The 27,964-nt window shown below is 43.2% G+C and overlaps 1 protein-coding gene across 1 annotated transcript in view; it reads left to right on the top strand.

Annotated features, from left to right (window-relative positions):
* Positions 1-27,964, top strand: part of GIPC3 (GIPC PDZ domain containing family member 3) — a 1,176,710-nt gene that overhangs the window by 773,712 nt on the left and 375,034 nt on the right. Inside the window, exon 3 of the mRNA XM_073612321.1 lies at positions 10,017-10,197. Coding sequence (XP_073468422.1) covers positions 10,017-10,197 — 181 coding nt within the window. The remainder of the gene's footprint in view (positions 1-10,016; positions 10,198-27,964) is intronic.

Genomic DNA, 27,964 nt, shown 5'->3' with positions numbered 1-27,964 from the left:
GAACTGCCCTTTTATAGTCTTGTCGTACGTGGTGTACGTGACCGCGTTCTTGGCGTTCGGAAATGCCGACAACTTTGTGCGACCGTGTGTATGCAAAACAAGTTTGAGTCAACATCCGTCGGAAAAAATCCATGGATTTTGTTGTCGGAATGTCCGATCAATGTCCGACCGTGTGTACGGGGCATTACTCCGAGGGGCTTGAACATTGTTTTGATCTAAATTGTTTTATTTCTGATTATTAGGATTTTATTAATTTAAGTAATTTTTAATTAATTTTAATTAATTATCTTTATCTAATGGAGGTGATTGAATATTGGCAATTTATATTTGACAGCCTCAACCTTTTCACGTAATTTTTATATATATATATTGTTAGGCCTATGGTTTACAGGCTTTATATATATATTTCTCTTCATACTTGTAGCTTATGTGGTCCTTTTTATACATATAGCCTATGTGGTATTAAGTAACTATTTTGATTGTCCACTAGAGGGAGACCAATATCAGCTATCTATAACTAATAATAAAAACCCTGTTAAAAGCATGAATCGTTTTTACCTTTTAATTGTTTACACATTAATTATATTGTCATAGGTTTTATTAAAGTGTGTAGATGTTTTTGGATATGTATGTATTAACACTAACGAGTGCTGAACAGCATGATGTTCCTATGATGACCGATGTCACTATGGCAACCGGCATGCTGTAACAAGCATAAATACAAAGCTCCGTCTGTCACATGGCTACCCTTGATAAAGTCACGTGACATGTGACGCAACACGTCGGGAGGAGCCAGTGATGTCATCCAATGTGTCTGCATCAAGCACGGTGGATGTGGTAGGAGGAAAGCAATTCGCTAGCAGTGTCTGACTGTTCTCTAAGCGCTGATATCATACAAGGATATGTGAGTGGATCCACTTGTGCGCTGCATGTGCTGATGTGGTTGCTGATCATTGCACAATGATTTGTTTCTTTTTACCTTTATTTTATGAGTAAATCAATCGGTGGAGCCAAGAGGATGAGCAGGATTGAATAGCAGATCATTAATGTGGTGTAATTTCGGGATTTTCTACTACCCCGCAATACTATCTATCACTGTCTTCACTGTGAAACTATTGGTTCATAAGGAATGTGGGACTATTGTTATTTGGGCTGACATCTGCTCCTTTGGAGAATGGGGTTGTATACTTCTATTGTTGGTGATATAACACATTCATTAGCGGTGTTTTGAAGTTTTCCATACATTCACTGCTGATATGCACAGTTTTTTTTCTTCAATATTATTTATTTATATTCTTATGTAATTACCACTAATTGTCATTGGCTAATCACTAGTCTGTGCACTTCATTAGAAAGTTAATTGTAGCGCAGTATTGTTTGGTTTATCATACTTCAGTAACCAAAACTGCAGTGTTTATCCTCATGACACATCACAGGAAGCACCTCCATGGTTAACAGAGGACAGAATTAAAATTAGACTTGGGAAACTTAACATTAATAAATCAACGGGACCAGATGGCTTGCACCCGAGGGTACTTAGGGAACTCAGTCAAATAATTGCCAGATGACGGAGCGATCACATGTAAACAAACTGGCGTCATGTCATGACGCCGGTTCCTCCCTCCCCTCTCTGTACTGATCGGTACAGAGGGGGAGGGATCGGATGGCAGCAGCGCTGTGGGCTGGAAGTGTAGTGCCCACAGCGCTGCTCTGTGACATGTGCAGTCACATCCATCCATGCTCAGCCATCCCTCCATGCTCAGCAATACCCTGCACTACTCTGCGATGCTCTGCACTACTCTGCAATACCCTGCAATACTCTGCAATGCCCCGCAATACTCTGCAATACTCTGCAATACCCCGCAATACTCTGCAATACCCTGCAATACTCTGCAATACCCCGCAATATTCTGCAATACCCCGCAATACCCTGCAATACTCTGCAATACCTCGCAATACTCTGCAATACCCAGCAATACTCTGCAATACCCCGCAATACTCTGCAATACCCTGCAATACTCTGCAATACCCCGCAATACCCTGCAATACCCCGCCATACCCAGCCATACTCTGCCATACCCAGCCATACTATGCAAAACCCAGCCATACTCTGCAAGACTCGGTGATACCCAGCCATAATTTGCCATACCCAGCCATGCTCAGCCATACTCTGCCATGCTCAACCATACTTGGCTGTACTCGGCCTCTGTATGTGGCCAGGCTGTGGAAGTCTCACACATGTGGTATCGCCGTACTCAGGAGGAGTAGGAGAATCTATTTTGGGGTGTCATTTTTGGTATGTGTACATGCTATGTGTTAGAAATATTGTATAAATGGACAACTTTGTGTTAAAAAAAATGTGTTTTAACCACTTCCCGCCCGCCCACCGGCCGTCATACGATGTCCTTGACTTTGTGCGGGGATATCTGAATGATGCCCGCAGTTACAGGCATCATTCAGATATCAGCTTTTTCAGCAGGCAATTCCCTACACAATAAGAATGATCATAGCAGCTGTTCCACTGCTTGATTGTTCTTACGGGAGGCAAGAGGGGACATCCCCCCCTCCCGCTGCCCTCAAACGACTCACCGCTATGATCGAAGCCAGGATTGTTTTTTTTTTATTTCAGGCTTCCCAGCCTAGAGGTGAGATTTGGGGTCTTATTGACCCCATATCTCACTGTAAAGAGGACCTGTCATGCCACATTCCTATTACAAGGATGTTTACATTCCTTGTAATAGGAATAAAAGTGATCAAAAAATTTATTTTTTGGACAAAAGCGGCAAACTAAAATAAATAAAGTAAAATGAACAATAAAAAAAAAAAAAAATTTTCCCCGGTGTCCCCGTGTGCTCGCATGCAGAAGCGAACGCATACGTAAATCCCGCCCACATATAAAAATGGTGTTCAAATCACACATGTGAGGTATCGCTGCGATCGGTAGAGTGAGAGCAATAATTTTTGCCCTAGACCCCCTCTAACTCAAAACGTCTAACCAGTAAAAAATGTTAAAGTGTCGCCTATTGGGATTTTTAAGTAGTGAAGTTTGGCGCCATTCCAGGAGCATGTGCAATTTTGAAGGGTGACATGTTAGTATCTATTTACTGGGCATAACTTCATCTTTCACATTATGCAAAAACATTGGGCTAACTTTACTGTTTTTTTTTTTTTTAAAGCACAAAACTGTTTTTTTTCCAAAAAAAAACCCGTTCGAAAAATTGCTGCGCAAATATCGTGCGAGATAAAAAGTTGCAATGACCGCCTCTAGGGTCTTTGCTAAAAAAACATATATAATGTTTTGGGGTTCTATGTAATTTTCTAGCAAATAAATAATGATTTTTACATGTAGGAGAGAAAATGTCAGAATTGGCCTGGGCACTCCAGAACGCCTGAAGGTGCTCCACGCATGTTGGGCCTCTGTATGTGGCCACGCTGTGTAAAAGTTTCACACATATGGTATCTCCGTACTTGGGAGTAATAGCAGAATGTGTTTTGGGGTGTAATTTGTGGTATGCTGTGTGTGAGAAATAACCTGCTAAGATGACAATTTTTTGAAAAAAAAAATCTTGATTTTGCAAATATTGTGGGAAAAAATGACAACTTTAAAAAACTCATCATGTATCTTTCTAAATACCTTGGAATGTCTTCTTTCCAAAAAGGGGTCTGTGACAGACTCACCCAGGACAGAGGCTATTGGAGGGGACTGAACGCAAGCCTCTTGCCCACCGATTATGGGCCCTAGCATTTGGGGAAATGGTGCTCTCTGTGAGCTGTATGCCTGGGGACCCTGGGGCTGGTGTTACTTTGGATTCAGCTCCATGTCCCCCCAAAACACACAGACTCTGGAACCCATTATATGCCATATTAGAATGATAAGACTGAATTATACTGTTGGGACACATCCTCTGAGGAGATACTAATGTCATCAACTCCACTCACCTGTCTGATGTCAGCTATAATGTGTTTAATGTAAATAAGTTTAGTCTAGGTTCTAAGGGTATTCAACTCATTGTTGTTTTTTCTAATTAACCCTGTGTTGATGTTTATGGTAATGTATGTTAATTGAATGAGCTGATCACATTGTTCTCTATACAATGTAGGAGACGGGACGACTCCTATTGGAGCTCATGCTAATAAGGTTAATTAGGTTTTGTTTGTATTGTTAATTGTAATTAGCTCCAGCTATTGTGTTTATACTACTGTGTGAAGCTCGGTGCCCACAAGTCTGTCATCTGGTCTGGGTAAATGTTTTAGTAAATTACCTCATGTTAATTAGGTTAGCTTTGAGTCAGCCTGGTGTATAAATGTGTGTGAGATCTCAAATAAAGAGTTAGTCCTGATTTACTCCAAGACTGGTGTTGTCTAGTTCTTGGGGGTTCCTATAGCCAGATCCATTGGACTCGTGTTCCAGCACTTAGGAAGCAGTATAGTGACGGAAGCACTCAAGCGGAGTGTGGGACGTTCCGTGACAGGGTCATTTGGGGGGTAGGTGTACTTTTCGGGCATGTTAGGGTCTCAAGAAATTAGATAGGCTGTCAGTACTTCAGGTGTGATCAATTTTCAGATATTGGCACCATAGCTTTTGGACTCTATAACTTTCACAAAGACCAAATAATATACACAGATTTGGGTTATTTTTACCAAAGATATGTAGCGGTATAAATTTTGGCCAAAATATATGAAGACAAATGACTAATTTGCAAAATTTTATAACAGAAAAAGACAAATGCATTTTTTTACAGAATTTCCGGTCTTTTTTCTTTTATAGCGCAAAAAATAAAGAATCCAGCGGTGATTAAATACCACCAAAAGAAAGCTCTATTTGTGTGAAAAAAAGGACAAAAATTTCATATAGGTACAGTGTTGCATGACTGAGTAATTGTCATTCAAAATGTGAGAGCACCGAAAGCTGAAAATTGGTCTGGTTATTAAGGAGGTTTAAGTGCCCAGTGGTCAAGTGGTTAACCTTCTTTACTGTAAGAGCGGCAAGGATGTGGAATTCCCTTCCACAGGCAGTGGTCTCAGCAGGGGGGAATTATAGTTTTAAGAAATTATTAGATAAGCACCTAAACGACCGCAAGATACAGGAATATACAATGTAATTCTGACATATAATCACACACATGGGTTGGACTTGTGTCTTTTTTTCAACCTCACCTACTATGTAACTATGGTTGTAACCAGGACTTGGCTGACTAATCCTTAATTTAAAACTCTTTTCTTGAGTAAGTAAAAATCAGAGAGAGTTGAAACTACTTGCTTTGTGTCAGTGTGTCATTTAAAGGTGTACACAACATGTCTGAACCTAGAGTGTCAGAGGGGCTGAAGAGTTCACCGGGTCATGGCTGTACAGGAGAACATGCATTACCAAGCAACCCCCGAGGGGGCAGTGCTACATATATATATATGTACTCTCTGAACTTGAGCACTGACCTTGGCTTGTCCTTGACTACTGCTTCTGCCGTTTCAATTTACTTCTGTTCCACTGAACGGCTTCTGACCACTTTTACCCTGACCACACTTTTGCCAATGCCTCTGTAACCTGATATATCCTGCCAGCAGATGACCCGACCTGCCTGACTATGCTACTCTTCCTGCTGTCACCAGTATCTGACTACTATCCTGTGACGAATTTTCAAAGTACTTTCTTACCTAAATCCTATTATTAGGCATATTATCACATAATCCCCTTGCAGATCTTTAAATAAAAATATTAAAATAGAGATTAAAAATATTTAATAGCAAATGATTATTATAATAAACTGCTATCTCAAATTATAATTTAATAACTTATTCATTGTAAACTTATTTATTACATGCCCTCTAGTGGTGAATTAGTATATCTATCATACTGTTATTGTTGTATCTATATGAGAATATTCTTGTCTGGGGAGATTAAGGTATATTTATGTGTGAAATTTTTTATGCATATACTTCTGCTTTTGTTTTTTTTTAATAAAACACTGCTAACTGTGTAGGTTATTTGCCCATTGTATTATCCAAAGCACAATGCATACAGGCGGTAGCCATTTCGTTAGGGAGAATCCAGTTATTAGGAACAGGATCGGGTTATAAAAGTATTCAACAATTTGGTGGCTTTAAGCTTCCTGAGAGCACCACATAGCGAAACACGTTGAGGCCGGACTACGTCAGCTATTTCCGGTAACGTGGCAACGTCATTTCCAGAGCTGAGATACAGGCTTTGGAGCAGTGGCCATTCATGACAGGTCAGTGGAAACATAAGTATATTGCCTCTTCTCTGTACAGGTATGTTTTTGCTGTTTTGACCCTGTAGTGACAGGGTCACTGAGTCTGTAATGTAATTATCAATACTTTTAAATATGCAGCTTTTATTTAAAAAAAATAAAAATAAAAAAAATATTTGGTGATCCTACCATGAAGATCCTTTTTCAGGTAGGTCCTTTTTCAGGTCTTGAAAGTGTAATGTCTTGAAAGTGTAAGCCAGGGGTGTCAACTCAATTTCCTCGTGGGCAGTATGGTTGCCCTCAAAGGGCCAGATGTGCGCTAGTGGTGCACTACATACAGAGTGCAGGGTTTAGTGGTGCATTGCATTCAGAATGCAAGGTTTAGGGGTGCACTGCGTATACAGTACAGAGTTCAGGAGTACACTATGTACAGTGTGCAGAGCTCAGGGGTGCACAGTATACAGCGTGCAGATTTCATGGGTGCACTGTATACAGCATGCAAATTTCAGGGGTGAGCTGTATACAGAATGCAGAGTTCAGGGGTGTGCTGCATACAGAGTAAAAGGTTTAGGGGTGCGCTGTAAACAGAGTGCTGAGTTACGGGGTGAGCTGTATACAGAGTACAGGGTTTAGGGGTACACTGTATACAGAGTGCAGAAATTAGTGGTGCGCTGTATACATTGTACAACATCTTATTTCCACCCCTCCTCCTGAGCTCTGATCTCTGCAACCATCTCCCTCTATACCTTCACAAGCCTCATTCCCCCTCCCCTAGATTATTTGCATCTCTTACTCCTACCTGGCCCAGCTGTAGAACCTCACTGTGCAGGCAGCAGGCCCTGGCACTACATAGCTGATGGTAGATCTAAAGGAGATTGTACAATCAGATTGCATAGTGTATGGCCAGCTTTATACAAGTACATAAGAGGGAGTAGATGGAGACACTCCTCGTTTATACAGTCAGGTCCATAAATATTGGGACATTGACACAATTCTACTCTTTTTGGCTCTATACACCACCAAAATGGATTTGAAATGAAACGAACAAGATGTGCTTTAACTGCAGACTTTAATTTGAGGGTATTTACATCCAAATCTGGTGAACGGTGTAGGAATTACAACTGTTTGTATATGTGCCTCCCACTTTTTAAGGGACCAAAAGTAATGGGAAAATTGGCTGCTCAGCTGTTCCATGGCCAGGTGTGTGTTATTCCCTCATTATCCCATTTACAAAGAGCAGATAAAAGGTCCAGAGTTCATTTGAAGTGTGCTATTTGCATTTGGAATGTGTTGCTTTCAACTCTCAATATGAGATCCAAAGAGCTGTCACTATCAGTGAAGCAAGCCATCATTAGGCTGAAAAAACAAAACAAACCCATCAGAGAGATAGCAAAAACATTAGTTGTGGCCAAATCAACAGTTTGGAACATCCTTAAAAAGAACGCACCGGTGAGCCCAGCAACACCAAAAGACCCGGAAGACCACGGAAAACAACTGTGGTGGATGACCGAAGAGTTCTTTCCCTGGTGAAGAAAACACCCTTCACAACAGTTGGCCAGATCAAGAACACTCTCCAGGAGGTCGGTGTATGTGTGTCAAAGTCAACAATCAAAAGAAGACTTCACCAGAGTGAATACAGTGGGTTCACCACAAGATTTAAACCATTGGTGAGCCTCAAAAACAGGAAGGCCAGATTAGAGTTTGTGAAACAACATCTAAAAAAGCCTTCACAGTTCTGGAACAACATCCTATGGACAGATGAGACCAAGATCAACTTGTACCAGAGTGATGGGAAGGGAAGACTATGGCGAAGGAAAGGAACTGCTCATGAACCAAAGCATACCACCTCATCAGTGAAGTATGGTGGTGGTAGTGTCATGGCGTGGGCATGTATGGCTGCCAATGGAACTGGTTCTCTTGTATTTATTGATGATGTGACTGCTGACAAAAGCAGCAGGATGAATTCTGAAGTGTTTTGGGCAATATTATCTGCTCATATTCAGCAAAATGCTTCAGAACTCGTTGGACGGTGCTTCACAGTGCAGATGGACAATGACCCGAAGCATACTGCGAAAGCAAGCAAAGAGTTTTTTAAGGGAAAGAAGTGGAATGTTATGCAATGGCCAAGTCAATCACCTGACCTGAATCCAATTGAGCATGCATTTAGTTACATAGTTACATAGTAGGTGAGGTTGAAAAAAGACACAAGTCCATCAAGTCCAACCTATGTGTGTGATTATGTGTCAGTATTACATTATATATCCCTGTATGTTGCGTTCATTCAGGTGCTTATCTAATAGTTTCTTGAAGCTATCAATGCTCCCCGCTGAGACCACCGCCTGTGGAAGGGAATTCCACACCCTTGCCGCTCTTACAGTAAAGAATCCTCTACGTAGTTTAAGGTTAAACCTTTTTTCTTCTAATTTTAATGAGTGGCCGCGAGTCTTGTTAAACTCTCTTCTGTGAAAAAGTTTTATCCCTATTGTGGGGTCACCAGTACGGTATTTGTATATTGAAATCATATCCCCTCTCAAGCGTCTCTTCTCCAGAGAGAATAAGTTCAGTGCTCTCAACCTTTCCTCATAACTAAGATCCTCCAGACCCTTTATTAGCCTTGTTGCCCTTCTTTGTACTCGCTCCATTTCCAGTACATCCTTCCTGAGGACTGGTGCCCAGAACTGGACAGCATACTCCAGGTGCGGCCCGACCAGAGTCTTGTAGAGTGGGAGAATTATCGTTTTATCTCTGGAGTTTATCCCCTTTTTAATGCATGCCAATATTCTGTTTGCTTTGTTAGCAGCAGCTTGGCATTGCATGCCATTGCTGAGCCTATCATCTACTAGGACCCCCAGGTCCTTTTCCATCCTAGATTCCACCAGAGGTTCTCCCCCCAGTGTATAGATTGCATTCATATTTTTGCCACCCAAATGCATTATTTTACATTTTTCTACATTGAACCTCATTTGCCATGTAGTTGCCCACCCCATTAATTTGTTCAGATCTTTTTGCAAGGTTTCCACATCCTGCGGAGAAGTTATTGCCCTGCTTAGCTTAGCAGCAGCATTTCACTTGCTGAAGACAAAACTGAAGGGAAAATGCCCCAAGAACAAGCAGGATGTTATTATTTCCACTGTCCCCTACTTGTGAGGAAACGTGCCACATGCAACACTTTCTTTTTTTTTTTTTTTTTCTGCAGAGCATCACCAGGGATGAAACCCAGCATCTGGTGATGTCTATGCATTCCAGATTTCAGGCTGTAATTGACTGCAAAGGATTTGCAACCATGTATTAAAAAGTGAAAGTTTGATGGATGATTGTTAATCTGTCCCATTACTTTTGGTCCCTTAAAGAGGGAGGCCGGGTGTCGGAGAAGGAGGAGGTGCCGACTGCCGAGGTGGGTGGAGACAGCAGTGCAGCCTCGCTCACTGTCTGTGACGTCACTGGTTACTAGACGCCAGGCGGGGCCGGCCCTAGCAACCAGTTCCGCAAATGTAGTTAATAGGGTGGCTGGACTGGCTGTGTCCAGTATTTCATTCCGGGACACTGTATTGTCCCAGGACAGACATGTCCATTGCGGGACAGTTCCGGGCAATCCGGGACACGTGGGCACCCTATGTGCCTGCCGTATGTTGTGTAAGTAATTGAACAAAAGTGGCACTGCAATCTTGTTTTCTATAAAGTTGGTCTGATATCTAAAACAAGACTTTACTTGCAAAGTAAGATAATGTGCATCAGTTATAAAGTTATTTTCTTAGATGTTTTGTATTTTTAAATGATCAATTGTTTTATTCTTATTACTGTCCTAATTAGAGAATCAAGGAAGGAAGCATTACTGACAGGTTGAAGACTGTCAATGTTGGTGACAATATTGAAGCCATAAATGATCAGACAATTGTGGGATGCCGACATTATGAAGTGGCAAAGATGTTAAGGGAGCTTCCAAAAAATGAGATTTTTACTTTGCGCCTAGTTCAGCCAAAAAGAGCCTTTGGTGAGTAACTCATTTATGGCAAATGGAGAGCCTAACCTTTCATCTTTTTTTTTAATTTATTTTATCTTTGCATTGTCTAAAAATTACCTCTTGTCTTTACATAACAATAACAAAGCAAATTTTGCCCTAAGCAACGATTATTTGGATGTTTGCATGACTGGATTCTATTTTCTTAGAGGACAGAATGTACAGCAGTGCTACTTTTTGCACTCATTATTATTTTATGAAAATTACACTGCAATTAAGAGAAGAATGTTAAAATCTTTTAGGATAAATATGGCAGCTGCCACTGCCATCTTCTATTTGATTTTTTCTTTGGGGTTTTTATTCTTATTTTTCCTTCACTACTTAGTAAGTCAATTGCCTGGGATAAGAATTTGCATATCAGGTGTAAAAACAACTCATAGACACAAGTTTATAAGCTCGTTTGGCTATACTTCTCCTGTGGATCACAGGAGTGCAGTTTGTTCTGCACTCCTGTGACCCGTTTTAAGCAGACAGTGGGTTAAACTCCACTGTCTGCTGACATCACAGAGCCGGTCCAGGCTTAGGCAAGATCAAGACAATGGAGTCAGGATCTGCCCAGTTGCTTGGACTGGCACCCGACTCAGCCTCTCAGTGAGCCACTGAAAGTCTGAGCCAGCCACTCCTGCCCCCTCCACAGCCCAGTGCTCCAGTGAGCGTTGGGGGGCAGAGCAGAGAGCTGCTAGCAAACTGTCATAAGCTGGGCTGTGGAGGGGGCAGGAGTGGCTGGCTCAGGCTTTCAGCTCTCTGCTCAGGGAGCTGTGAGAACCCAGCAATTGCGGTGTTCTCAGTGTTAGAGGCGCCAGTTGACAAATGCAGCATCGGACCGATGCTGCATCCACCTAGGTAAGTTAAAAAAAAACAAAAAAAAAACCATACATCTCTTTTAAGGTAGTCCCACAGCTAGCACATGTTGTGTTGTGTTTTGTTTATGAAAATTCAATAAACAAATTGTGTATTTGGCTATGTTTTATTTTTATAGGTGTTCTTTTTAACCATTTGACTGCCAAGCATGTGTCCTACATGTCATGGCAATAAAATGGTTAAAACTAATGCAGATGGGGATTGTGGTTGGGAGCAGAGATGGCCACATACTAGAGGCACTCTGTTGCCATGGAGGAATTTTTCACTAACAGCCTCAGACAGCATCGTGGGAAAGATTGGCCAATCATTACTTTTGACCAAACCTGAATCCTTTCACACTGCGGCGGTGAGGGCGCCGGCGGTAAAACGTCACCATTTTTAGCGCCGCTTTACCGTCGTTTTAGCGGCGGTATTCGGCCACTAGCGGGGCAGTTTTACCCCACTGCCAGCGGCCGAGAAAGGATTAAAACCACTGCAAATCGCTGCTGCAGCAGCGCTTTACCGGCGGTATAGCTGCGCTGCCCCATTGATTTAAATGGGCAGGAGCGGTGTACACACCGCTCCTTCACCGCTCCAAAGATGCTGCTAGCAGGACTTTACCGTCCTGCCAGTGCACCGCTCCACACTAGAGACACAGCAGCGGCTCTTTCAGGGCTCTTTGCAGGCGCTATTTTTAGTGATGTAGCACCTGCAAAGCACCCCAGTGTGAAAGGGGTCTAATAGAATTTCATTCAACATTTTGCATTATAAGAACATTATTGCCAACCAACTAGCAGGATGGAATATGTTTCTCAAATGTATGAATTTCTACCTATACATGTGGTTTTTGTTTATTAAACTTCTTTCCTTCCAAAGTCGAATGTTAGTTAGGCCATACATTGAGCAATTTTCTTTCCTGCAACCATGGGTCACCATAAATTGCTTTTTTCCCCCATCAAAATAGGCAGTGTTGATCGGGTAATCCCTGCCAACAGGGAGCCTTCCCCACCAGTAGAACACAATTGTCCAGGGGGTCATCTGCGCCCTGCATGTGGAGGTACTTTTTGTGTTAATGCCCGGGACTGTGGTCATATGAACAAACTAACATTAAGGCAGTTCCCCGACTTAGAGATGAGCCTTCACTGTGTGCAGCAATAAAATACAGCGTTCCTCTGAGAAGCGACTTGTCCCGTGTCACTACACACTGTATCTGATGTATGTTGCATTAGGAGGCATGTGCTGAGCCTGTGCCCTCTCCACCAGTCCAGCATGTAACAGAATGGGGTCCCGCCATGCACATAGCGCCAACCTCATACATGCACTTTTTAATTCTCTCATTTCACGCACCTCGTGGCCATAAATAAATCTCTATAACACGGGTTTGGATCCGGTTACTAATGGATACCGACCACTATGGAGGGAGCCAGACAACGACCTCCTCGCTACTGGCGGATCTGTCACCTTACCAGGCACCACCCCTAATGACTGGTTGCTTTGTGTCTTGAACTTGTACTTGGTTACTCTTAGCAATTACACTCCTCTTCGCCTTGACTTGCCGACTTAACCCTTTTGTAGCGGCGTTGCTCATACCCCACATGTGTTTTACAGACTCTGTTTCTTTAAAATGCACCAGAACTAACAAGCCACTCATTTAGTAACTTCAGACCAGGCTCATAATGGTTAATATAACTTTACTGAAGAAGTGCGGCATTGCAGTTCAATATGAACAATGCCTTTCCCCTAACCCATTCCTCTGTGAGGCAAGAGACAATTATGGCATTGTCCATGACTTGGCTGTCCCAAAAAGTCTTGGTGTCTTCAGGGGACTGCAAGGTGCAGCAGTCCCAGAACACTCTCTATTAGTATTATTGTACCTAAATCTCCAATTTTCCTCCCCATACTGAGTTTCGCATTACAATTCTTGCAACAATAGTACTCCACAAACACAAATATCTGCCCACTAACATTGTGAACTAGCTTATCCTTCAAATTAGGATCATGGACTTTTTCAGTAATAATTTACCCAAAACACGATCTTTATGCAGAATGTAGCAAGTATTTCTCCAGGATGTACTCAACACCCTTATATTGGCGCCCAAAAATAATTGCAACAGCAAGGTTTTTGGTCTCTTTTATCATCTAGTCATCTCTTCTATAGTCCTCCCCTAATTTCCATCTACATTTTTCCAATTCCTCCCTTTTTTATCCCTTCTCCTCAAATCTGTTAATAATCGTATTTGGAAAATGTAATGCTCAAATCTACTAGTTTTGCTTGATCCACACATTCTGTCCTTTTGGTATATTAACCTACTTATACTTATAACTGTGCATGGAAATATACCCATTTTGGTCAGTGGGTTTGAAGTAAGTGTGGGTTTTCATTTGTATGTCCTCCTTAAATATAGGGCCAGTTCACACCCTAGAAATGCAGTCCGGATGCATTCCAGATGCTTTTCTAAATGCGCGTTTTTGATGCATTCCAGTGCATTTTTGATGCATTTTTGGTGGGTTTTTAATGCAGTCCAGTGCATCTATTCCCCCTCTTTTTTTCTTAACCTTAAGAACCAGTTCACACCACATGCAGTCCAGTGCATTTTCTTTCAGCATCAAAGACATATGGAAAGTAGGTTATATGGGTTTCAATGGCATAGTTCACATAGTGCATTCCAGTTCCAGAAAAAAAAAAAGTAGAACATGCTGCATTTTTCCTGCACTGGACTGTACTGGAACGCTGTAAAATGATTCAAAAACGAACCGGAATGCACCAAAAACACTGGACACACACGTCCTTATTTAGGGCCAGTTCACACCAGATGCAGTTCCATGCACTAAAAATGCATGCACAGGGTTTTCCATGTATTCCAATGGCTCTAGTCCACACCAATGCAGTCAGTTCCAGTCAGTTTCCGGTCAGTTTCTGCACTGGAAACTGATCAGAAACTGACTGGAACTGACTGCACTGGTGTGAACTAGAGCCATTGTAATACATGGAAAACACTGTGCATGCATAGTGCAGAAAAAAAGCGCACGGAACTGCATCTGGTGTGAACTAGCACTTAATGTTAAGAAAGAAGAGGGAGGGGGAATGCACTGGACTGCATTAAAAATGCATCAAAAACACGCATGCAGAAAAGCATCTGGAACGCATCCGGACTGCATTTCTATGGTGTGAACTGGCCCTAAATAAGGACATGTGTGTTCCAGTGCGTTTTTGATGCATTTTACGGTGTTCTAGTACAGACCAGTAAGGAAAAATGTTCTACTCTTTTTTTCTGAACCTGGAAAGCACTGGAACAGCAAGCACTGGTGTGAACTATGCCATTGAAAACCATATAACTTACTTTCTATGTGTTCTTGAGTGCTAGGTCACACCAGATGCAGTTCCGTGCACTTTTTTTCTGTACTAAGACCTGATTCACACCTATGCAGGTTGCAGTTTGCATATTGCAGGTGTATTTTGCATTTTTCAATAGACGCTTTTGATCCATTAAAGTCTATGGAACCAAAAATCTCTGGCCCTATCCATAAAATGCACAGATGTGAACTACATCCATATCAGATGTATCAGAGGCCTTTCCATTGTTCCGGGGTACTAGGCAGGGGTGTCCACTGTCGCCCCTGCTTTTTGCCCTTGCTTTGGAACCTTTGGCAGCTAGGATCAGAGACTCACCGGATATTGTGGGCTTTAGACGGAACCATAGAGAAGATAAACTTTCGTTATATGCTGACAATGCCTTGCTGTACTTAAGGGATATGAATGGTTCCGTAGTCACTGCAATGCGACTCATCGAGCAGTTTGGAGGGTTTTCTGGTTTTGCCATTAACTGGCACAAATCAGTGCTCCTCCTGCTGGATGATCTCCGCTCAGCGATCCCAGACAGTGTGGCCTGGATACAGGTGGTAGAGTCCTTTAAGTACTTAGGAATTATGGTGACAAAAGACCCTACGGACTATATAGCCCTTAATCTAAAACCCCTACTACAGAAATTTAAAAATAAATGTGCTGCATGGTGTAAATTGCCGTTATCAGTCACAGGGAGAGCTAACTTGACCAAGATGATCTGGGCCCCACAACTGTTATACATCTTGCACATTGCCCCGGTGTGGATACCGAAATATTGGTTCCATCGTATTGACTCCCAATTTAGATCTCTAATCTGGAAAAATAAGGTTGCCAGGATAAAACTTACCACCCTACAGTACCCTAAAGACCAAGGAGGAATGGCTGTTCCCCACGCCCAGACATATTTCTATGCGGCCCAGATACAACACTTTACTGGATGGAATCTGCCTGGTGCTTCAGATCCCTCTAAATCCTTACTCATAAGCCCTACTACGACATACTCTGCATTATCTCATATGGAGATGGGTTTCCCCATGGTTCCTTCATTATGCCCAACGGTCTGTCTCCTAAAAAAACTCTGGAGTAGTATCAAGCGGAGATTGGGAATAAATGGCTTCCTACCTAGTACACCAATTTAGCAGAACATGTTTTACACCGAACTGGCTAAACTGAGGTCACACATGGTGGGAGGCGGCAGGGGTTAAATATCTATTCCAAATTTTTGTTGAGACAGGCTTGAAATCATATGTGAAACTGAGAGAGGAGTTTCCACTACTAGGCGATTTCCACTATCAGTATATTCGGTTGAGTCATGCAATCCGATCTTAGAGCAATTGCTCGTCCCTGCATCTGGTAGACTCAACCTTCTTGGAATCCGTGTTTGATGAAACTGAAAAAAAAGGGGTCATCTCTAAAACTTATATGCAAATGCTGGCTCATATACAGGCACCTGATATTCTGCCCCGCAGGGAGAAATGGGAGAAAGATATTGGTCCCATTGACGGGGAACAATGGGAACAAATATTGAATGCTGGACCCCTAGTGTCAGTATCTGCGGCACACAGACTGTCACAGATGTTTATATTGCATAGAGTGTATAGAACCCCGGTACAATTATACCATTGGGGAAGTAGAGACACACCCATATGCCCTAAGTGTCAGGTTCATTCAGGAGATCTGCACATGTTGTGGAAGTGTCCCAAACTTGTGAGATATCGGAACAAAGTGGTCGCAATAATCAATTCTATCTTTCATGTTCAGCTGCCCATGGATCCGCTGGTGTGCTTGCTTGGAGCTCTAGATGAGAACTTGTACTCCCCTCATACATACATTGCTCTTATTAGACTACTCTATTTGGCAAGGAAGCTGGTAGCGAGATATTGGCTGCCTGCCCGAGTTCCTGCGAGCAAACAGTGGATCCAGGCGGTTAATGATATTCTTATATGGGAAAAAAATACATATTCACATAAGAAATCCCCGCAGAAGTTCGAGAAAATATGGCAGTGCTAGCTAGGTGCCCCGAAAGTAGCTCCTCCGCAGCTGGTCCTTCATAGGCTGCTACAATGTTGATACAATGTTGATAGCCCAAAGGCAAGGAGCTTAAAAGGTGCAATGCATGCTCTGATTGACATACCCTAGGGAAAGATGTAGTAGACTAGTGGTTTCAGCGATAAAGAGGTTAGAATATGTATCACGAGAAACTGTATAACGGCGTTGTCAGGTTGAACTGGTTTATATCTGGGTTTTTTCTTTTTGTTTACTTTGTTGTTTTCTTTTTCTTCCTTTTGAAACTAATGCAAAAAAGCAAGATGGAAGTTGTACTATGCATTTATGTCAGTTATGATATTCACAACTGTTACAGCCATCTCTATGACCTGTCTGTGTACACTTCTGTTTTACATGTATCCTATTACTTATGTACAATAAACACCTTTTGATTAAAAAAGCAAAGAAACCCAAATATATACGGTTTACTAGGGATGGGCTGTCTGTTCGGGTTGAACATGAGTTTGACTCGAACATTGGCTGTTCACCCATTCGCCGAATAGCGAACAATTTGGGGCGTTTATTTGGGCTCATAAAACCCCTCGAATAAAAAGAGAAATTTTAATTAGAAATAAAAAAAATGGAGGTTTAGCATTACCAGATTTTACAAAATACTTACAAGCAGCATCATTAACTACCATTATTGATTGGCATCATAATAAGGAAACTAAACAATGTGTAAATCTAGAAGAGGTATTAATAGGACCACAACTTAGGTTCCTGCCTTGGATTAAACCCCATTTAAGACCAAAGAAGAAAGAATTAACAATTTTTGTAAATGCTACATTAAAAATATGGGATACTATAAAAAAAAGGGGGAAACTTTCCACTATGATTGGTCCTATGTGACACCTTTGTTCTCCAACCCTGAATTTCCGCCAGCTTTAGAAACCACAAATTACCTAAAATTGAATATTTTGGAGAATGCAAGGGTGGAACAGATCCTAGTGGATGGTAAACTACCTAAATTGCAGGACTTGGGGCCTGAATATTAAAGAAAATGGTTACAATATTATAAATTAAAAACATTTATTGAGTTAAAAATACCTTTGATAAATAGACCAAAAACAAAATTTGAAAAAATATTAGTAGAGGAAGAAGAACCAACTAAAAAATTATCAAACTTATTACTCACCTCCGGTTCCCTTAAAGAATTAATAGGAAAGAAGAAATGGGAAAAGGAAATAGAAAATCCTATATCAGAGGAGGAATGGGAGAAAATATTTGAAATAATACATAAAACATCTAAGGCAAATAAATATCAAGAAAGAAATTATAAGATCGCAATGAGATGGTATTGGAGCCCAGTAGCTTTAAATATAGTTAACAAAGTTAATACAGAAACGTGTTGGAGATGTAAGGTAGAAAGAGGGACTATGGATCATGTATGGTACAGTTGTCAAGGAGTGAGGAGCTTCTGGGACAAAATATTTGAGATATATCAGAAAGTGTCAGGAGTAAAAAGGAGTCCAAATATAAGCACTTTGTTGTTCTCTCTTACATCAGATACAATAAGGGTAACCAACTGACAACTGACAACTGCAGCTAGAACAATTATAGTGTGAAATTGGAAAAAAAACAAATAAGCCAACTGTGTTGGAATGGATATGTGAAATAAACGAAATTGAATATATGGAAAAACAGATAAGAGAAGAAGGGTATGTAGGGGGTCAGGTGCCAGAAATATGGCAAAAATTGGAGGAATTTCGGTCCTCGAATAGATTGATGGAGTATTTATAATTGGAGGGGAATGGGAAGGATATGGGATGAAAGGGAAGGAAGAAGGGGGAGGAAAAAGAAAGGAAAAAAGAAAGGGGAAGGATTTTTTTTTTGAATGTTTAGATGTACGTAAGAGCAATAGGAAATGAATGTTTTTGTCAGGAGAATTAGTAGACCAGACTGTGTGGACTGCACAGAGATAACCCAAAACGCATATAAAGTGAATAATGATATTTATTAAGATAGATGAATATAAGAAAATACAAACAGTGCGCAACCAACCCAACAGACCCACCAACAACAATAATATATACAGCAAGGAGCAGTACCAGAATCACAGATGTCAGCCAGGCCAAGGTCATACACTGCAGGTCAGCAGGACAAGGGATATTCCAGAAGCGTAAACGTTAGCCAAGCCAAGGTCATACACGGGAAGATCAGTAAATGAGGGACTGGAAACCAACAGGACAGAGAGGGGATGGATCGGGCTGAAGGGTACAGGAACACAGAAGGGACCGGGTCAGGATAAGCTCGGGAACAAGGTCAGATGCAGGCTCAGGATCGGTAAACAGGCAAACAAGGTCAGGGCTTAAGGAGAGAGATACCAAGGCAAGCATGTGAGGGCTTGCCGGGTATTTATGGGACTGACAATAATTGTCTTCATGTAACACCTGAGCGCAGGGAGTGTTGTCTGCTCCATACTGCCAGGATCCATCCGCTGGTGGACGTCAGTACTGTGGCCAAAAGATGAAATAACACCAGCAGGGAAAGACTCCCCTGACAGTTCCAAACTGCCAGGAGACACCTGCTGGTGGACCCCAGTACTGCACGCCAAATGATATATCTTACCAGCGGACGGACCCTTTCCTGACAGTACCCCCCCTCAAAGGAGCAGGCTCCGGACACTCCAACTAGAAGTAATTGTCCAAAGTTAATGGCCTCACACTGAACAACAGATGAGGGCAAGTCAGACTGGGCATCGGGTACTTCAAACCAGACAGCGGGCACATCACAGCAGACAGCGGGCACATCACAGCAGACAGCGGGCTCCGGGTCGTCGAGCTGGGCAGCAGGCTCCGGGTCGTCGAGCTGGGCAGCAGGCTCCGGGTCGTCGAGCTGGGCAGCAGGCTCCGGGTCGTCGAGCTGGGCAGCAGACTCCGAGTTGTCGAGCTGGGCAGCAGGCACTGGAACATTAGGCCAAACAGCGAGCACCGTAAAGGCAGACCGGATCACAGGCACCAGCTCAGCAAGCTGGGTAACGTCACCCTGGCCCAGTGGGCTGGGTAACAGGCCCCGGCTCAGCGAGCTGGACACCGGGCACTGGTTCGGCAAGCCGAATAACAGGTACTGGCTAAACAGGCCGAGTGACGGACTTCGGTTTGGCAGACTGAGAAACGGGCACCGGTTCAGCAGACTGGGTAATGGGCACCGGTTCAACAGACTGGGTAACGGGCACCGGTTCAACAGGCTGAGACACGGGCACTGAAACTTCAGGCAGAGACAAGGGCACCGAAACTTCAGGCAGAGACAAGGGCACCGAAACTTCAGGCAGAGACACGGGCACCGAAACTTCAGGCAGAGACACCAATATCACGACATCAGGCTGGAAGGCAGGCAATGAGACACCAGGCTGGAAGGCAGGTACCAGGATATCAGGTTGGAAGGTGGGCACATCAGACTGGAAAGCGGGCTCTTCAGGCTGAAAAGTGGGCACATCAGACTGGAAAGCGGGCACATCAGGCTGGAAAGCGGGCACCGAGACATCAGACCGGGTAGCAGGTACTGGAACTTCAGGCTGGGCAGCAGACACAGGCGCTAGCACATCAGGCAGAACATCAGGTACTGGCACAACAGGCTGAACAACAGGTACATCGGACTGGACAGTAGTAACTGGAGCGTCAGACTGGAACATGGATATTGGGATTTCAGGCTGAGCAGCAGGCACTGGGACCTCAAACTGGGCAGCGGGCACAGGCATTGGCACAACAGGCTGAGTAGCAGACACTGGCACATCAGGCTCGGCAGCAGACAGGAACACATCAGGCTGGGCAGCGGACAGTGGCACATCACACCAGAAAGCGGACACATCAGGCTGGAAAGCGCGCACATCGGACTGGAAAGCAGGCACTGAGACATCAGACCAGGCAGCAGGTACTGGAACTTCAGACTGGGCAGCAGACACAGGCGCTGGCACATCGGGCAGAACAGCAGGTGCTGGCATAACAGGCTGAACAACAAGTACATCGGACTGGACAGTAGTCACTGAAGCGTCAGACTGGAGCATGGGCACTGGGATGTCAGGCTGAGCAGCAGGCACTGGGACCTCAAACTGGGCAGCGGGCACAGGCATTGGCACAACAGGCTGAGTAGCAGACACTGGTACATCAGGCTGGGCAGTGGACAGGAACACATCAGGCTGGGCAGCGGACAGAGGATCATCAGACTGGGAAGCGGGCACATCAAACTGGAACACTGGCAGCAAAACTTTAGGCTGGAACATGGTTATCAGACCGGTCAGCAGGCACTGGGACGTCAGACTGGGTAGCAGGCACTGGGACGTCAGACTGGGTAGCAGGCACTGGGACATCAGACTGGGTAGCAGGCACTGAGACGTCAGACTGGGTTGCAGGCACTGGGACATCAGACTGGATAGCAGGCACTGGGATGTCAGACTGGGTAGCAGGCACGGGGACGTCAGACTGGGTAGCAGGCACGGGGACGTCAGGCTGGGTAGCAGGCACGGGGACGTCAGACTGGGTAGCAGGCACGGGGACATCAGACTTAGGTGGGTCATCAGGCTCAACTGGCATGAAGGTAGACTGGGGCAGGTTGGTCAGTGTGGAGGTAGACTGGGTTACTGGCAGAATTGTGTAGGTTAGAAAGAACTTCCGTTTCTTTTTTGGTTTAGCCACTGTAGCTTTGTAGGTAACTGCAGGGCTGTAAGAAAAAGATGTAACTGGGCAAAAGGAAGACCAGGGAATAGTGGCTGGAGGAGGGTTTTGTGGAATTTTTACAGGTGGAAGAGAAGAGGCAGGTAGATTGAAAGCAGCATAGGTGCAGTGAGTAGAGACTGGGTAATAGTACTTCGTGGGAAGCTGTGTATACTGGGCTGTAGCTGAGGTTGCCATGGGTGACAGGGAGATATATTTTTGGGACGGCAGGTGACTAATGGCAGGGCTGGATTGTTCTGGCTTGGCTAAATACAAGAGATCTGACCATGCCTGTAGCACAGGTTGAACAAAAGTTGGTTCACATACAGCCTGTTTAATCAGAGATTGTACTGAACAAATACAATCAGATAACACCTGCTGAGAACAAGAGGAATAATGCTCATAAAAAAAACCCGGATCATCTTCTAACAGCCATACCAGGGATTCAACTTGGCCACAATTGAAGGGGGGAGAGAAGTCATCACTTCCTTCGGGCAAACATGACAGGGCTGGTTTTGCACATAACTGAATCAAAGGCTGCACATCCTCAAATAACATATGACCCTGATCTACTAGGAAATGAGCCGATCGGATCATTTCCAGCAGCTGGTCACTGGACCAATCTTTTAATATCTGGCAACAATATTCACTATCCTCTGCCGCTAGCAGAGAGTAATAGACAATTTCATTGAAATCCATCTTTAGCGAGCCCAGCAAACCAGGAGGATTCCTCAATGCAGCCACGTCTGGTCAGGGATGGCCTTGGTATACTGTCAGGAGAATTAGTAGAACAGACTGTGTGGACTGCACAGAGATAACCCAAAACGCATATAAAGTGAATAATGATATTTATTAAGATAGATGAATATAAGAAAATACAAACAGTGCGCAACCAACCCAACAAACCCACCAACAACAATAATATATACAGCAAGGGGCAGTACCAGAATCACAGATGTCAGCCAGGCCAGGGTCATACACGGCAGGTCAGCAGGACAAGGGATATTCCAGAAGCGTAAATGTTAGCCAAGCCAAGGTCATACACAGGAAGATCAGGAAATGAGGGACTGGAAACCAACAGGACAGAGAGGGGATGGATTGGGCTGAAGGGTACAGGAACACAGAAGGGATCGGGTCAGGAAAAGCTCGGGAACAAGGTCGGATGCAGGCTCAGGATCGGTAAACAGGCAAACAAGGTCAGGGCTCAAGGAAAGAGCTAGCAAGGCAAGCATGTGAGGGCTTGCCGGGTATTTATGGGACTGACAATAATTGTCTTCATGTAACACCGCTGGTGGACGTCAGTACTGCGGCCAAAAGATGAAATAACACCAGCAGGGAAAGATTCCCCTGACAGTTCCAAACTGCCAGGAGACACCTGCTGGTGGACCCCAGTACTGCACGCCAAATGATATATCTTACCAGTGGATGGACCCTTTCCTGACAATTTTGAAGTATGTATGAGTAATAGGAATTTAGTTAGTTGATTCTATAGAAACAGGAGGAAGTGGTTATCATTAAGATTATTTATTATGTAAAAGGAAATTTTAATGTATGTATTTTTGAAGATGGTATGATGTGTATTACTTGTCTTTTTTTTTTAATTTAATAAAAAGAAGATTGATAACAATGTGGGCCGTTCATGGCAAATTTGAAAGCCGCGGAACACCCTTTAACCACTTGCTGCCCGCCCACCGTCATATGATGGTGGGACGGTGCAGCTGTTATCCTGGGCCGCGGTCATATGACGGCAGCCCTTCCAGGTCCCCCAGGGGGCGCATGCGCCCGCCGCATCACTCGGGTCCCGGTGCGTGTGCCCGGCGGCCGTGATGTCCGAGCACACAGATCCACGTAAACACACAGATCCATGTCCTGTCAGACGGGAGGAGACTGATGGTATGTTCCTTGTACAGAGGAACACCGATCGGTCTCCTCCCCTTGTAAGTCCCCTCCCCCCACAGTTAGAATCACTCCCTAGCAACATGATTAACCCTACAGCGCCCCCTCCTGGTTAACCCCTTCATTGCCAGTCACATTTATACAGTAATCAATGCATTTTTATAGCACGGATCACTGTATAAATGTGAATGGTCCCAAAAATGTGTCAAAAGTGTCTGATATGTCCGCCGCAATATCACAGTCATGATAAAAATCGTAGATCGCCGCCATTACTAGTAAAAAAAAAAAAATAGAAATGCTATAAATCTATCCCCTTATTTTGTAGACGCTATAACTTTTGCGCAAACCAATAAATATATGCTTATTGTGATATTTTTTACCAAAAATATGTAGAAGAATACGAATCGGCCTAAACTGAGGAAAAAATTTGTTTAAAAAAAAAAAAATTTGGATATTTATTATAGCAAAAAGTAAAAAATGTTGTGTTTTTTTCAAACTTGTCACTCTTATTTTGTTTATAGTGCAAGAAATAAAAACTGTAGAGGTGATCAAATACCACCAAAAGAAAGCTCTATTAGTTGGGAAAAAATGATAAAAAATTCATATGTGTACAGTGTTGTATGTCTGCGCAATTGTTATTCAAAGTGCGACAGCACTGAAAGCTGAAAATTGGCTTGGACAGAAAGGGGGTGAAAATGCCCTGTAGGCAAGTGGTTAAAAGTCTATAGGAGAAATCAAAAGTGATAATTTTAAAGGTTAATATGCAAGCTATTCTCATAAAAAGTGTTTGGGGACCTGGATGCTGCCCCAGGGGACATGTATCAATGCAAAATAAAGTTTTAAAAATGGCAGTTTTTTCAGGAGCAGTGATTTTAATAATGCTTAAAGTGAAACAATAAAAGTGAAATATTCCTTTAAATTTCGTACCTGGGGGGTGTCTATAGTATGCCTGTAAAGTGGCGCATGTTTCCTGTGTTTACAACAGTCCGAAAGCAAAATGGAAAAGAAAAGAAAGTCATTTAAAAGTACTAGCAGTAGCACCGGCAGCTATAATGAATTGTCTGGTCTCCACAATACTCATAAAAGTCATTGAAAAAAAACGGCCTGGGATTCCCCCACAGTGCATTACCAGGCCCTTTGGGTCTGGTATGAAGGGGAACTCCGAACCAAAATAAAAAATAAAAAAAATGCATGGGGGTCCCCCCAAATTCCATACCAGGCCATTCAGGTCTGGTATGGATATTAAGGGGAACCCCATGCCAAAATGAAAAAAAAAATGGTGTGGCGGTCCCCCTCAAAATCCATACCAGACCTGAAGGGTCTGGTATGGATTTTAAGGGGAACCCCGTGCCAAAATTTTTTAAAAAATGGCGTGGGGGTCCCCCTAAAAATCCATACCAGAACCTTATCTGAGCACGTAACCTGGCAGGCCGCAGGAAAAGAGGGAGGACGAGAGAGCGCCCCCTCCTGAACCGTACCAGGCCACATGCCCTCAACATGGGGACAAGGGCCTCAACATATTGATGGGGACAAGGGCCTCATCCCCACAACAGTTGCCGGTGGTTGTGGGGGTCTGTGGGCGGGGGGCTTATCGGAATCTGGAAGCCCCCTTTAACAAGGGGACCCCCAGATCCAGGCCCCCCTGTGTGAAATGGTAATGGGGTACAGATGTACTCCTACCATTTCACAAAAAAAGTGTCAAAAATGTTAAAAAAGACAAGAGATGGTTTTTGACAATTCCTATATTAATGTCTTTTTCTTTCCCCACTTCTTCTTCCATCTTCTTCTGGTCTTCATTCGGTTTTCTTCCTCCATCTTGTTCTTCCCCCACTTCTTCCTCTTCTTCCTCCGATCCTCTGCTTTTTCCTTCGCTCTTCTCGTCCACACCTTTCTCCGGCGTCTTCTTGACCGCTTCATTCCCCGGACGATCCGCATCCATGGATCCCGGTTACGTAACAGGTGACCCCGCCCCCCTCTGACACCATGGGGAAAACCATAGGGAAGTTCCCGTGAAGGCCCTGTGCATCAGAAGGGGACGGGGTTACCGGGTGGCCCCTCCCTCAGTTATATAAGAACTGTCAGAAGAACAGAAGTGTCACACAGCGGGAACCTCCCATGGATGCGGATCTTCTGAAGAATGAAGCGGGGAAGAAGAAGCTGGAGGAACATGCGGACAAGAAGACCGAAGGAAGAAGCAGAGGATTGGAAGAAGAGGAGGAAGAAGCAGGGGAAGAACGAGATGGAGGAAGAAAACCAAATGAAGACCAGAAGAAGATGGAAGAAGAAGAGGGGAACGAAAAAGACATTAATAAAGGAATTGTCAAAAAACGTCTCTTGTCTTTTTTAACATTTTTGACACTTTTTTTTGTGAAATGGTAGGGGTACATCTGTACCCATTACCATTTCACACGGGGGGGGCGGGATCTGGGGGTCCCCTTGTTAAAGGGGGCTTCCAGATTCCAATAAACCCTGCCTGCATATCCCCACAACCACCTGGCAAGGGTTGATGGGCCCTTGTCCCCATCAACATGGAGACATCCTCCCCATGTTGAGGGCATGTGGCCTGGTACAGTTCAGGAGGGGGGAGCGCTCCCTCACCCCCCTCTTTTCCTGCGGCCTGCCAGGTTGCGTGCTCGGATAAGGGTCTTGTATGGATTTTTAGGGGGACCCCCACGCCATTTTTTTTTAATGTTGGTGTGAGGTTCCCCTTAATATCCATACCAGACCTGAAAGGGCCTGGTATGGAATTTGGGTGGACCCCCACGCATTTTTTTAAAATTTTGGTTTGGGGGAACCCCAGGCCATTTTTTTCAATGATTTTTATGAGTATTGCAGAGACCCGACAATTTATTATAGCTGCCGTCACTACCGCTAGTACTTTTAAATGACTTTTTTTTCCTTTAGAAATGTCATTTTGCTCTCGGACTGTTGTAAACACGGGAAACATGCACCACTTTACAGGCATACTATAGACACCCCCCCAGGTATGAACTTTAAAGGAATATTTCACTTTTATTGTTTCACTTTAGGCATTAATAAAATCACTGCTCCCGAAAAAACGTCCATTTTTAAAACTTTTTTTGCATTGATACATGTCCCCTGGGGCAGGACCCAGGTCCCCAAACACTTTTTATGACAATAACTTGCATATTAACCCTTAAAATTATCACTTTTGAGTTTTCACGTTCGTGTCCCATAGACTTTAACGGTGTTCGCGTGTTCAAACAAATTTTTTGCCTGTTCACATGTTCTGCTGCGAACCGAACAGGGGGGTGTTCAGCCCATCCCTACGGTATACTGACAGAGAGCAAATGGGTTGCTAAAGGTAGTAGCATAGATGCAAATGGATAAGTAAATAAATGCAGATAAATAAATAAATGAACAAAGCTTCTTCACGATATACTGTAAAGTGACTGATTCCAAAGTGCAAAGTGCAAATTAATAAACGAGTGTTGAACAATAAAATAATTCTTCTGAGAATACTCTGTGATGATTCAATACAATGTGCAAAAATGGCAAAAAAACTGTGCAAAACAAAACAGTAGAGTCTGTTAGTGCAAAGTCCAAAAATTGTGCAAAAATTGCAAAAAAGTGTAAATCAACTGTGCAAACAAGCAATAAAGTCTCTAAGTGCAAAAGTGCAAAAATTATTGCAGAGCAGCATTGCTGTCTTCTTGTGCAGAAAATGTCAGAAGTGCAGCAGGTGCCGGGGGGCAAATCACTCCTTCGTGTACACCACACACAATAGTAAGAATGGCCTCTTACCTTGCGGTAATGAGGTAACCGCATGTGTATAAATATCCGTATCATAAGCTTCCTCTTTGCACCAAATTCCTGGGTCAGTAAATATGGATCTAAATACTGTCTTTGTCTCTCAGTGGATGCATGGATACAGAAATGGAAAGAAAAAAGGGGGGGTCCGGATCGTGTAGTATGTCAAAACAATAGCTTTTAATACATAATATACAATGGGATACTCACATTAAGTAAATGGCAACAGACAGAAATCCGACGAGCAGCGAGCTCATTTGCCGGCGTCTATTCTGGTGCCTTTCAGTCCCTACGCGTGGCGTCGCAGTCACGTGGGATAATGGTAAGGCGCTGAACATGTCTTTAAATAATCTAAGTCATTAGGTACCATTTTCTAGTCATCCAATGGAAAAGTATCATAGTGGCCATGTTTGGAGCGATCGTTCTTATGGTCCGAATGCAGCCATTTTGTTGGTGGTGTTCTAATGCTAATAAGAGGAATAGTTTCTGTATTATAGCGCGGCCATGGAATTGGTGGGGCCCTGCTAGTAATATATAACTGTATGCACGAACTGCAATATTCAGGACAGTGCATCCATGTTAAAACAAATAAAGCTAAATAAATAGATGCTATCAAGCTAGATAAGGAGATAAAATAATAAAATATATAAAAGGAGGACTAATAATGTATACATTAAAATAGGGTAAGATGTACACCAGAAATGACATAGACATAAGTGCCAAATATAATCAAATGTCCAAGTAAATGCATAGAGCCGATAAAACATGATTAATATATGAAAAAAATATACATAGCATAAAAATGGTGAAGATTAAATTAAAAATGTAAAATAAAATGAAAGGCATGTTTGTTAAAATTATGAAAATAAATAGAGAGAACTAGAATAGGGGTCGGGCAAATGTAGTATGGGGTGCTAGGGCACACTGAGAAACAAACTGAATGTGATGTCTAAAACATATGTACCAAAAATAAAAAAATATAATAAAAGTCACTAAGGAAGCAATTAAGATCGAATTCAATATTGAGGCCTCGAGGTGAAAAAGTGTCTAATGTTAAGATCAAGTTTGATTCTAGCAGACTTAGGGTCCTCACTTTGTGACCTCCCCGCCAGTATTTGGTATATGGTTCGATTCCCCAGAATTTCAGATTACTGGGGTCTTTATTGTGGCATAACAGGAAATGTTTTGATACGCT

This window comes from Aquarana catesbeiana, linkage group LG01, assembly GCF_042186555.1.
Source record: "Aquarana catesbeiana isolate 2022-GZ linkage group LG01, ASM4218655v1, whole genome shotgun sequence".
Classification (NCBI taxonomy): domain Eukaryota; kingdom Metazoa; phylum Chordata; class Amphibia; order Anura; family Ranidae; genus Aquarana; species Aquarana catesbeiana.
Note: the sequence above shows the minus strand (reverse complement) of the source record. Positions and strands in the feature narration are given on the sequence as shown.